Source organism: Mercenaria mercenaria, chromosome 12, assembly GCF_021730395.1.
Source record: "Mercenaria mercenaria strain notata chromosome 12, MADL_Memer_1, whole genome shotgun sequence".
Lineage (NCBI taxonomy): Eukaryota > Metazoa > Mollusca > Bivalvia > Venerida > Veneridae > Mercenaria > Mercenaria mercenaria.
Genome location: NC_069372.1, coordinates 53,031,889 through 53,045,459, shown reverse-complemented (window position 1 = coordinate 53,045,459; position 13,571 = coordinate 53,031,889). Strand labels below are relative to the sequence as shown.

General features: G+C 33.3%; 1 protein-coding gene across 2 annotated transcripts in view; it reads left to right on the top strand.

Annotated features, from left to right (window-relative positions):
* Positions 1-4,768: 4,768 nt before the first annotated feature.
* The window catches only part of LOC123534023 (uncharacterized), a 59,219-nt gene continuing 50,416 nt past the window's right edge, over positions 4,769-13,571 (top strand). Inside the window, exons 1-2 of one of the 2 annotated variants that reach the window (XM_053520083.1) lie at positions 4,769-4,992; positions 5,491-5,680. In XM_053520083.1, the coding sequence (XP_053376058.1) occupies positions 5,496-5,680 (185 nt within the window). In that variant the 5' untranslated portion in view covers positions 4,769-4,992; positions 5,491-5,495. Of the gene's footprint in view, positions 4,993-5,212; positions 5,235-5,490; positions 5,681-13,571 lie in introns of those variants that run through there. The other variant, XM_053520082.1, reaches the window with a different exon arrangement.

Sequence of the window (13,571 nt, the reverse complement as noted above, 5' to 3'; positions counted from 1 at the left end):
TCTGTTAGTGATGAACATTTATAGATATAACTATAATCATAAGTATTATTTGTATTGGATTTAGTGAATTAAGAATAGATAGACTCTCTTATTTCCTCCTCGAAGGAGAGCAGAACATACTTTTAAAATGTATAATATAGATATAAATGAGCAAATTCATTACGATTTTACAAGAATATACAAAATATATACAGATGAAATCAACACTCATGTAACTATATGAAGTTATCAAAGATGTTTACAATAACTAACCAAACGTGTACAAATAGCTTTAAAGGTATATATTGTCATTATTAAATGTTTCAATAACGTCTATGGAGATAATACGAACAAGATCTTACAGAAACGAAAAGCAAAAGCAAGTTATAACTAATGTCAAGCGGTACATTCAAAATTCTTTTATATAAACAGATAATAAAAGTATTATCATTATGTTATGCAACTATGCAAATGTAGCAAGGAGCATACTGACAATACGCCACTGTCAGTTGGCACTAACTTACATACTCGAATAACCACACTGGAAATACCATCATGAGAACAAGATCTTACCGAAACGAAAGGCAAGAGCAAGTTATGATAAATTTCAAGCTGAACATTTTCATTAAATTGTAATATTATATGAACAGATAATGCAAATACCTGAGTTATCTTATGAAAATCATCATGCGCATTTACTGTTATACAGAACAAACCAGAGACAACTTCACAACCTTGTCGGGTCTCATTTAATTTTATATATTGCAAAAAAAAAAAACACTTCATAGCCCATGAATTGAATAATACTTCGGAACAGTGATTATCTCAGTTCAGTAGTGTATTTTATGTTCAATATTATCGGTACAGCAGTTACACTTGTTACATATTTCTGTTCTTCCATTTGAGCACAAACGACTTGGGCAATTAAAAGCTGTTATGCAAATAGGCTTTAGAGATGGTTGGTCAAGACATAGCCTTCATATTATACAAAGTTGCTCAGTCCTGAATAGCTCTCTCCACAACTCGTTCAATCCTAGCTTTTCGGTTGTTATAGTTGAGATTGTGGAAGCTTGTCTAGTGCACCAAACATCGTTTGACGAGAAACAAGCAGATGTCAGTAAAATGGTAAGACTATCCATCAGGCCATATTTATTCAAAAGTCTGTATGCCTTGGGTTTGACGATCTTTAATTTGTTCAAATATCTGGTCAGTCTGTGTATGATAAGCCGCTTGGCAATATATTTTTCAGGTAGTCGGCAAAGTTGGCCAAAGAGCTGTAACATTTTATTATCTAAAATTGATTCAATTTCTCCAAGGGCAACATCGGTGGAAGAATATATGGACAGTCCCTGCAAACGTTTCAAACAAAGTCGATGGCTTCTCTCCAGTCTGAGTATATATGCCTAGCATATGGAAGTCAACATTTCACAACCGTAGAGAGCCTTAGGAATTACAATTGAGTTATATATTGTCAACATTGTTAAAGGGTTTAGACCCGCTGGACGAAGTCCACAGTTTAAAAGGCTAAAAGCCGCTTGGCGTAGTTTAACATCGCGAATTGCCAAATTCATGTTTAATTGTTTATCACAGATGATTCCTAAATGTTTATAATGGGGTCCAGTTGGATAGATACAACTAAAATCATAAGTTTCTTTGTATTGGATTTTGTGAATTATTTTGAGAGAAATACATTTAATTTAAGAAAATCATTTTGTATATAAAAATGACCATTTTTTCACACTAACGGTGGAAAGAAGCAGTTTCAAATCATACTTTCCCGTCTATTTACCATAAAATATTTCCAATTCTCTTTTAATATTCTTCATTACTAGATAATTATGTTTAGCGATTGGGAAAAAATCTGAATTTAAAACATTCTGAAGAATAAGGAGTTTTTGCATATATCGCGGATATTTTTAAAAATGTATATAATACAAATAATTTTGAACAATACATTTTTCTTTCATGTCAAAAGTCTACAAAGAAGGAAAAAATCGTAAAATTCATTAAAGAATTTTGATGGAATTAATCTTTAAGTTCTAGCATACCGTTACATTGAATTGACCCAAATTAACCAATAGGCAATAAAATATAAAAGCTTGGGATACCTTTTGCCCTGCTAAATTTCTAAAATGGACTCATCCAACATTCGATGTATCATTCAAAGGGATGTTCACTTAAAATTTACTGACTGAACAGCGAACAGTGCAGACCATCACGAGAATAACAGAAAATGCGCATGATGACCAAGGCAAAACAACTTGCCGCCAGCATGCTAAAGGTTAAAGACTTGTTGTGATAGTGACAAGTAAGATATTAGCAATAGGCATTGAAATGTACAATGCCTTTCATGCCTCCTAGCACCGACGTAAGCGGAACACTAATTGACAGAATAGACCATATGACCAAATATCATGACAGCACTGAGTCTAAGTACTCATGTTATTCTCATGAGGCTACGTAATGTATCCACATGGTGGGAACATAAACAGCTTTTTAAACACAATTAAAATGGTTTCAATTAGCAACTGCTTTTTAGATATATATTCGCAATTAACTGCATTAAAGTTCACATTCTGAAACAAAATATCAAAAGATCATTTCCTGTAGAGCCAAAACATATCATCCCTTGTAAAATGTATGGACAAAATGGAGACGACTCTGCTAAAATTTGATTATAGGGTTACGAGACTACTAGGTACATTTACCTCAAAGAATGGAAAATTCAGGCATAGTTACAAAAGTCAGATTTGAACAGGCACGTAATTTATCAGTGACCAATGATTTGAAAAGGAAAACATAAGCAAGGAATGTCCTGGGGAAATTGTGACATTTTCTGAGGTGAAATTTGTCAATAAACACACAGGATTTCATAAAGTGAAATGTGCTGATACAGCAGCTGATGGAAAGTCCTTTTTTATCAAATAATATATGTATGCGTCAAGTTATAAGACAAATATCTAGAGATATGTCAAAATTTAGAAACACGATTTTAAGACTGATTATGAGATACAAAGGTACGATAAAATAAAATCCTTTAAGTCATTGTAGAAACGACTTTTCTCACATTTTACTGACATGTCTAATTAAAACAGATTCATTTTTATTACTTTGACGATGCGGGTGCCGCGCGCAATATACATGTTCGTTTTAACCTGGCAACACCTGAACATTGATATAAAATGTAACAATCCAAATAATTTTTTGTGTTACCCACATTCACACCGGACATAGTATGATGATTTGAGTTTGATGATGAAATTCTTAACTGGACGATTCGTCATTATTATGTTACCTCACATACAGTCATATAACTGGACGATTCGTCATTATTATGTTACCTCACATACAGTCATACGTCATTATTATGTTACCTCACATACAGTCATATAACGAGATTACATTCGACAACCTCTTTCTTTTTCCATTAATGAAATCACTCAAAGTAGAATTAAATATAACATGGACAAATTTCTTAGAACAATATCAGAATATCCCCTCAAATGCACGACTCTCTTATCCTGTGTTGCAGTAAAAATTTCATTGCACTGAAAAAACATGGACGGCGTAAAGAGTCAAATATTTAGTGTAAGTCCCTATACTATGCCCCGGTATTTATGCGTTTTGTCAAAGTTATTCTACTTTATGCTTTTGTGAACTGTTTTAACATATTCTTTTTTTCTTATCCTTATATACACTGACTCATTTTTCGAAAGCATTGCTATTCGGACTGAATCTATTTTTTTTTTTTTACAAAATCAATGCAAACATATCCACACACTTATCTTCAAAGTATGACATGGATGTGCTACATGCGTCTTTTATTTGATTTATGATTAAAATACCATTAATCTTTGGAGTGTTTCTTTAAGATTTATAACTAGTAAAATACTATCTAAATAAAATCAAGTAGCTTCTACTTATCTCATGCATGATTTTCTCGAGCTCTTGCTCTAAAATATGGACCATAACTAGCAATAAATATGGCTTTCTTCGTTTGCCTAAGCAACACATACGTTATTCATAACAGTTTAGAGACAATATTTCTACGGGCTTGAAGAAACATTTATCGAAAGCGTCTTTTCCCTTTAAGGTTTAATGGCACAGATCTAAAAGAGAACTTCGACGGGATTGAAATACGTCTGCGATTATGAGGGAAGTGCTTGTGTAAAATTAGTTTTAACATTGTTAACTACAAAAACTGTGCATTAAAGTTCAGACATGAACACGAACATTTCAAGAGAATTGCCATGTTGTTTGGACAAAGGTTAAGTATTTGTTTGATCCAATGTCTTATCTAAAAGCCCATACTCCTAAGACATGATACTCGTTAATTGAAGTTTAGATATATTTACATACTGTAATGAATACTACAGTTCTAGGGTGTTATCTCAGCAACAACCATGCATTTGCATTTCATGTACACCTATCACTTGAATGAATTTAGGCAATTACTGGCAATTATCCCATTAATGCTATCAAAAGCAAACACCCTGTTCAAATTTCACCCGGACATGTAGTCTTGGTTTAACATATCAACGAGCAGCAGAAAGGCTATAATGCTTTCATCTGAGTAAACAATAAGGCATTCTACTGTTGTTGACTCAGTTTGCACGAAAGAAAGCAATCCATAACCAAATTTGACAATCTCAACAGCGCAATTTGAGGAAGTTAAAATAGATAAATTATGGTGTTGTCGAACCCTGAATGGGTTAAACACTTGTAAACAAAGATTAATTTTGGCAAAAGTATTCACTTGGACTCTTAAGAGAGCGGGCGTTGACACTTTTATCACAATGCTTGCGTTGTTCTTGAGATTTGGAACGAAGATTTAAATTCAAAAGAGAAATTTCCATTAATATTGCAGAATATTAATTTACTTTCTTAACAAATCAAGGAGATGGAAGAATGATAATTCACTTTTGACTTCGATCTATTATTATATAGGGCTTCGCTATCAGTCAATAACCTTTACTTGTTCGGCTCGCCTGGCAGAGGCAACTTGCAAACAAGGTATGTACGTTTATAATGTCTTGATTTTTTCACTTTTCACGATCAAACTCGTTTTTAAATTGTTCGCGTTCCTGTGTAAGGGAATATTGTGTTTTAAAAACAGGTGTTGAAGTTTAAGAAATGCGCATTCATTTTATTAGGTGTAGGTTTTTCTTATGTATTTTTAGCGGTTGTTAGACGTTTGTACTTTATTCATTTTGTGTGTTTGAAACAATCAAGGTATTTATTCCCTGAAATGACCCGTGAGTATTGAATTTTTTATTTAGAATAAACTTGAATTTTCAGGGTATTTGACAGAGGTAATTGTTAAGACTCTAAATATATATTGTAAAATAATGCTGGAACTTTAGGTACTTTGATTATTATATGGCCAGAAACAAAGTGCGTGTCAACCACAATTATACTGTAGGAATTTCGATAAAACTGAATTTGATGTTTTATTCACTTGTCAATGACACTAATGTGTTTAAAGTCCGGTATTTTATATAACCGTCACAGACAAAATGGAGGCAACTGAAGAACAAATCGAAGATACTGCAGACGAAATTGTCACCGTGACGTCAGAACCGGGTGGCGGTTTTTATGATTTTGTAAAAGATGTTGCTGGGAATGACAAGGATGCACACGATGATACAAGGAACACGGAAAATGTAAATGAAGACGGGATTAAACAAGAAGATGATATGAGGTATTTGCTGATTCCAATATCTTTGTTTTCTTGATTATAATTGAAATTAAAGACTGACATTTGCCGCAACTCGTGGAACTTGAAGGGCTCGCCTCAATGTCCATTACATGTTTTATGGAATTTGGAATGTATTCTTATATGATGATGGCTGTGCAGTTTTTAGCTCTACAGGCAATATATAATTTAAAAAAAAAACTTCATGTACTTTCAAGACGTACAGTCTTTAAGAACTACATCTTTACTTTATTGTATTGATTTCGTCGTCTTAGCGCAACAAGCAGTTGCGGTGATGACTCATGAGTTTTTTAGAGTTTAGAGTTGTCAGGCGTTTTAAGAAGAATATGATAGCGTGACGCATATAATGAAATTTTACATCCTCGATTTCATTCTCCGTTTCATTTCAATGAAAATGGGAACGTCAATATTATTCCAAGTCGAGTGTGTATGACACAATATGTATAGCTTGATTTTGACCTTTGAGAGTCCTCTGCCAATTAGGGAAATCAGCATTTAGGTAAGAACCACTATTCGTACTGAATAACACTACCTAAATAACGGACCGTTCCATTATTTAAAGTACAAAAACATCGCTGACCTCAAAAACCAAATTATATACTTTAGATACGTGTGATTATAACGACTTTATCACCAAAATTTGACACCGAAATAAGATCAAACATTCTGTTCAGGTCAAATTAATCAATAGCGTTATAAAATTATATTACATAGCGTTCCCTTCCTAATACCAAATACACTAAAGACAGTTTAATATCATTATAGCATGCTGTAAACAGGACGGTAAATAAAAGTCAATAGTAACTACTTAAAAGAATTCGTGACAAAAAGTCATAAATTACAAAATCACTATCTTTGATGTAAGGTAGGTATAAAAATACTTGATTGTATGTTTACATCTAAGACAAAATTGGCAGCACCAAGTGTTCTCGGTCAGCCATTTTCACATAGTATAACTTTTGTAAATTTTCTTTTATTCTTCGTAACAATGACAAATGCCAGTCTATTTTAAAGATTTTCTCTGGGAGGTAGTTGTAGTATTATATTGGGCACAGACTATAGACTGGCTACATTCACAGTTTAAAAAAAATATAAAAACAAATATCATAGTCTAGGAGCTAGTCTACGTATCCACTTAAAACAAGATGGACCATAAAGTATTACGACACCTCTATAAGGGCTGAAATTATGTTCCCAAATTCTCGGTGCTTAATAAATGAGCCGTGCCATGGGAAAACCAACATAGTGGCTTTGCGACCAGCATGGATCCAGACCAGCCTGCGCATCCGCGCAGTCTGGTCAGGATCCATGCTGTTCGCTAACAGTTTCTCCAATTCCAATAGGCTTTAAAAGCGAACAGCATGGAGCCTGACCAGACTGCGCGGATGCGCAGGCTGGTCTGGATCCATGCTGGTCGCAAACCCACTATGTTGGTTTTCCCATGGCACGGCTCAAATATATTTTGTACTTTTCGACTTGTGCTATACTGTTTTCTGGATTGATAGCGATGCTTGTAACTTATTAGTATTTCGTAATCTGAGTATACTTCATCTAATATCTGCAATATGAGCTCTGTACTAAATCTGTATCTGCATAAATTGAACGAGTAAACCATTTTAATCTAAAGTATTCACGAACTGGTTGTTCAATGAAACATTCGCATACAGCCATTGCTACAATTATGTACCTTTTTCAACAACAGTTTGAAGGCACATTGACTAAGTATACAAATAAATGAATAAAACAATAAATTGGTAATAATTTCTTTAAAGACTGCAATTTGTCAGGTACCGCACATCTGAAAGCTGAATAGATTCTTTATTTCTGAAACTATGCTTTCTCCAAAACATTTTATGCATTTCCATGGGTTAGCAGATACCATATCCGGACTTTCAGACCTCGGGCAACAGTTTTTACTATTGACTAATAAGCCATTGAATAATTGTACGGCCTCAGTCAATTTCACTTTAGCCAATACCACTTTTGTAGCCCTCGGCCGATATTAATTTTCCCCAGTGTTGGCTTCATAAAAAGGTAATATTTTCCATGTCTTACCGTTTTGATTATATCTGGCGAGGTTATGATTAACCATTTTCTTGGAATAATATCTCCCGTCAGGGAGTGTGGTTCAAAACTATGGAATTTATGAAACTGTTTCGATTTTAATTTGTTGTTTCCGTTTTGATGTTTTGCAAAATTATGTAGGAAGTAAAAAGAATTCTCCGTGTTCAATATACCAGGTTTGATCTGAGGGCACAACATTACATTATCAAATTTTAGCATACTTTATCACTTTATAGAACCGGAACAAATAAATTTACATCTGAATTTCGAAAAAAAAAATATTATTATTATTTTATATAGGATACTCACGTGTTGCTAGTTGACATTTACAGGCTGCACTTTATTGGTATTTGAAAATGAGATTACAACATAAATTACAATGGAATATTCATTTACCAACTTCCCATTAAGTTATATGAACATATGAATGCAGTACTTTTTCTAAATGACAATATTAAAGTCGGTGAAAGTGAAATAGAGTACCGGGCTGGTTGTTATGTGTGATATATTTAAATCCCTTTTCGATAAAAATTTCATATAAAATAGAATTTCCGACTTAAAAACAGATCAAACATTTCTTATACACTTGCCGGTCAATAGTCAAAACTAATGCGAATGTTTGTTAAGTCTTTTATTACATGATATCCGAAAAAAATGCAGTGGATAAAAAACAAATATACTGTCAATTTATAATTGAGTACTGACATCAGAAACAAATTATCATATCTGTTTCCTTATGTTTTGAGTGCCCCAGCAAAATTAAGTGTCGAACTATGGACCGGTCATTGCCGATGCTTTATAAACGAAGTGCATTTATCGTAATACAATGTACAATACAGACAGTTTTATGCCACCATGGATATCTACAGGATGATAAAAAAGACAGGTGTCTTCAGAAGGCTTCCGTCTTCAAATATGAACGTCCTGAGGACTGTTATGTACTTGCTCATTTTCATTACAACAAATCTCTGACGTGATATGTTCCTTAAAAATATATCTTTAAACTGTTTCAGTAAACCGCAAGCAGTTCTTGCAATGATTTATTATATTTCTGCATTTCAAACAACCTTAAGTTTGATTTAATGAAATTATTTGTGTCAACAAACTTCTACAAATTGCATTAAAGTGTTCTTGAGATGTTTAATGACAGATAAGAAGTTTGTAAACTACCCAAAAGAAGTGCCACGTACAGTACAGATCAGAAATTAAACAAGGAAGAGAGAAAATGCTAGCTAGTCGAGGACTACTCAATTTTGATTTATTTCTCTTCATACCCCTAGGATACCAAAGTGGCAAACCATCAAACAGTTTTTCTTGCGAATATGACTGCGTAACAATCCCATTAAGGGGAAGTATACCGCGTTATGAAATATAAAAGTCTCTAAAATCTTGAAACATTTCCCTTTGTCATTATATTTAGTTAGTTTATAACCTGTGCCATCTTTGGAAATGTCTTTTCAATTTGTAAACACTTACGTATTTTGGAATGGTCTTTGCAATTTGTTAACAGATAAAACAAATTTTATCATTCAGTTTGTGATTACACAGAGATATACGGCACTAAAGGGATGAATATGCCTAACCCACGATATTTGAAAAATGCTTACAGCGAAGGGTTAAACCCCATATCAAATATTTTTACTGCATTTCATACTCTAGTCCCTGATTAAGGAAACTGTAATGATTTGTTTCAATTTCATGACTTTTGATATGGTTAATGAGGTATAACCCTCTTTCACTTTTAGTGTATTTGAAGATGCATGCAAAAAAGTGCATATGAGCCGCGCCATGAGAAAACCAACATAGGGTTTTTGCGACCAGCATGGATCCAGACCAGCCTGCGCATCCGCGCAGTCTGGTCAGGATCCATGCTGTTCGCTCTAATTGCAATAGGCTTTGAAAGCGAACAGCATGATTCCTGACCAGACTGCGCGGATGCGCAGGCTGGTCTGGATCCATGCTGGTCGCAAAGCCACTATGTTGGTTTTCCCGTGGCACGGCTCATATCTCCTTCAAATGCCAAACCATAAGGAGTTTCTGAAACTTATTTTCTTTGTTTTGTTTTGTATTAATATAAACTTAAATAAATCACACAACAACGTTCGTCAGGTGGTGTAATTATATACGTAAGAAATGATTTTGTAACAAAAGATACGCTGGTTTTTCAGAGTCAGGACGATATAATTTGTATTAAAATCAGTGGTGATCGTGTATCTTTGCAAAATGATTTATTTGTTTGTTTATGTTATGTAATCCCTGATAATAGTACAAGGCAAGCTTTTACTGATTCACATACGTTCGATAGGGTATTAGAACAAATTGTCGGATTGAGCTCTAAATATGAAAATGGGTTCAATTTTATTTGCTGCGGTGACATGAACTCTCATACTTCCGACAGTCCAGATTTTGTAGCAGACGATAATATGTCACACATGAACGCCTTACCAGAAGAGTATTGTATTGATTCAGATATAAGCGAAATTCACAGGATAAAGGGAGAATAAATAATAACGGTTTACTTTTGTTGGATTTGTGCAAACAGTCTGGTTTACGTATATTAAATGGTCGCATTGGTAATGACAAAGATATTGGTCGTTATACATATGTAGGGCACAAAGGATCAAGTGTTGTTGATTATGTTATGTGTTCACAGAACCTGTTTCAGTTTATAGAATATTTCAATGTATGCGACCCAAATATATTGAGTGATCATTGCATGATTGATTTTACATTGTCGTTTAATGATCTATTTATTTGTAACTTTGATAGAGATGATGCGTATGAAAATATTAATTCTAAATATGTATGGAAAGCCGAGAAGTCTGATGTATTTAAGGAAAGTTTACTTTCTGATGTCACTATCGGTAAATTGAATAGTTTTAATGACAATGTCTCTAATGTTACATGTATGAATGATATTGACAGCTGTGTTGAGGAACTTTCGAATATACTTGACGGAGTAGCCTCCCCTTTATTTAAACGCAACTTAAGTGCCAATTCTTGCAAAAATGACTATGTAGATAATAAATGGTATACATCAGGGTGTGAAGAAAAAAGGCTTTCATTTTATAATGCTTTAAATATGTATAGGTCTAATAAAAGTGAAGTAAATAGATTAAATATGGTATGTAAAAGATCGCAGTACAAAGCATGTATACGCAAAGCTAGACTTAATTATGACAGAAGTGAAACACAGAAGTTGTTAGATTCTAGAAAGAAAAATGCTAAATTATATTGGAATATGTTAAAGGGTGCTGCTGGAGTAAAAGATGCAAATATATCCCTTGATACTTTTGAAAAATATTTCAGGTCTGTTAATAATCCCGAAGACAGATTTTTTACCCCGGATGACGATATATTGTATTTTATTGAGCGATATGAAAATAATGAGTTTAATATTATGTTTGAGGAACTTAATGTTCCGTTCACTAATTCAGATATTATTACGGCTATAAAACAGTTGAAAAATAATAAAAGTGGCGGTCCGGATTTATACTTAAATGAATTCTTCAAAAATGGCAAAGATGTGATAGTTCAGTATGTTCTTCCATTATTTAATAAAATATACGATATAGGATACTTTCCTACTGTTTGGTCTGAGGGATATGTCATCCCGCTTCATAAAAAAGGCAGTATCAATGATGCCAATAATTACAGAGGAATCACTCTACTTAGTACGTTGGGTAAGCTATTTACAAGAATGCTAAATAACCGTCTTTGTGATTGGGCAGAAAGTTATGATGTATACATAGAAGCTCAAGCTGGTTTTAGAGCAAAAATGAGTACAGTAGACAATGTATTTGTACTACATGGTTTGATTAATCATATTATTAATAACGGAACCAAATTGTTCTGCGCTTTTATAGATTTTAGTAAAGCTTTTGACTATGTTTGTCGTGACAACTTATGGTTTAAAATGATTAAATTGGGTCTTAGGGGTAATATCCTTAATATTATACGATCAATGTATGAAGGCATAAAATCGAAAGTCAAATATATGAATAAATTAAGTAACAGTTTTGAATGTCAACTAGGTGTAAGACAGGGTGAATGTTTATCTCCCCTGCTTTTTTCTGTGTTCTTAAATGATATAGAAGACATGTATGTAACCAGTGGTTTAAATGGAATAGATGTTGACATGTTTAAAATGTTTCTAATTCTATATGCAGATGATATTGTCTTGTTTGCAAACAGCCAGTATGAGTTACAAATTAGTTTAGATATGCTGCATGAATACTGTAATAAATGGAAATTATTAGTTAACCCGCTTAAAACTAAGGTTATGATTTTTAGAAAAGGTGGGCGTTTACCCGCAAACATTACTTTTCATTATGGTAATAATACTATCGAAATAGTGGGTAGATTTGTATATCTTGGGGTTGTATTTACAACAGCTGGGTCATTTACTGAAGCACAGAATACCTTAGCGGGTCAAGCGCTTAAGGCTATATTTCAAATGAATAAATATTTGTATAAATTTACGTATATCTCTGTTAAACATAAACTAGATTTATTTGACAAACTTATTGTACCTATTTTCAATTATGGTAGCGAAGTTTGGGGTTTTCACCATGGTAAAACATTAGATAGAGTGTATATGCAATTCTGTAAACGTCTCTTAGGCGTAAAAAAAAGGTACACAGAATGATTTTATATATGGAGAGTTAGGAAGAATGCCTTTACAAAATATAAGATATATGAACATTATCAAAATACTGGACAAAATTGTTACAAGCTGATGATAAGAAATATGTTAAAAAGGTGTATTTAATGTTGTATCAAGATATCCTAGATTACCCACAAGAAAAAACTGGTGTTCATTACTTAGAGATTTACTTTATTCATTAGGTTTAAATGATGCATGGATATTTCAAACTGTTGGCGATGTACACTTATTTTTAGAAATGGTAAAACAGAGGATTAAAGATCAATTTGTACAGAACTGGCAAGCAAGGCTAAATGAGTCGAGCAGAGCTCTATTTTACCGACATGTAGCTGTATTCAGGTTTCAGCCTTACTTAAACATATTGAATATCTCAAAATTTCGTATCAATTTGTCACGTTTACGTGTGTCATCGCATCGCCTTTGTATTGAAACTGGTAGATGGAATCAGCCTGTTAGTACTCCCATTTATGAACGTAAATGTACCTTTTGTGAATGTTTGGAAGATGAGTACCATTTTGTTATTCAGTGTAATATGTACGCCGATTTAAGGAAACAATTTTTACCCTCAAGATTTTGGAAAAGACCAAGTATGTTTAAATTCATCGATCTTATTAATTCAGAAAACACTGTTATAGTAAAAAATCTTGCAAGCTTTGTAGAAAAAGCTTTTGAATTAAGATCTCGTTTACTTTATATAAGACAGTAGTCTGTCACATTATGTTATATAACATCAGCATCAATACAGCAGCTCGAATGATAATCCAAATATTAACGTGATTTATTAACTTTATTGTCTCAGTATTTTGTATAACTATTATGCAGGTAAATTTCATGCACTTAGTATTTAGGTTTTGTAGCATTTCCTATGCATATGAATAACCAAGTTGTCTAATCTTGTCAGTTTTCGCATCCTGACAAGGCGGACTTGTCAACTTTCGCATTCGGACAAGATGGACAACATAATGGTAAATAGTGTGTTGATGTTATACATGATCTAGTTTGATTGTGATGTATGTTTTTTGAGATTTTCTTGATATTTTGTAAATATAATTCAGTTTGCAAAGCATTTTGTAAACAGATGCATGTCTCACTGTTGTTATCTTGTCAACTTTCGTTTTCGGACAAGGTTTACAACGTAGTGGGAAG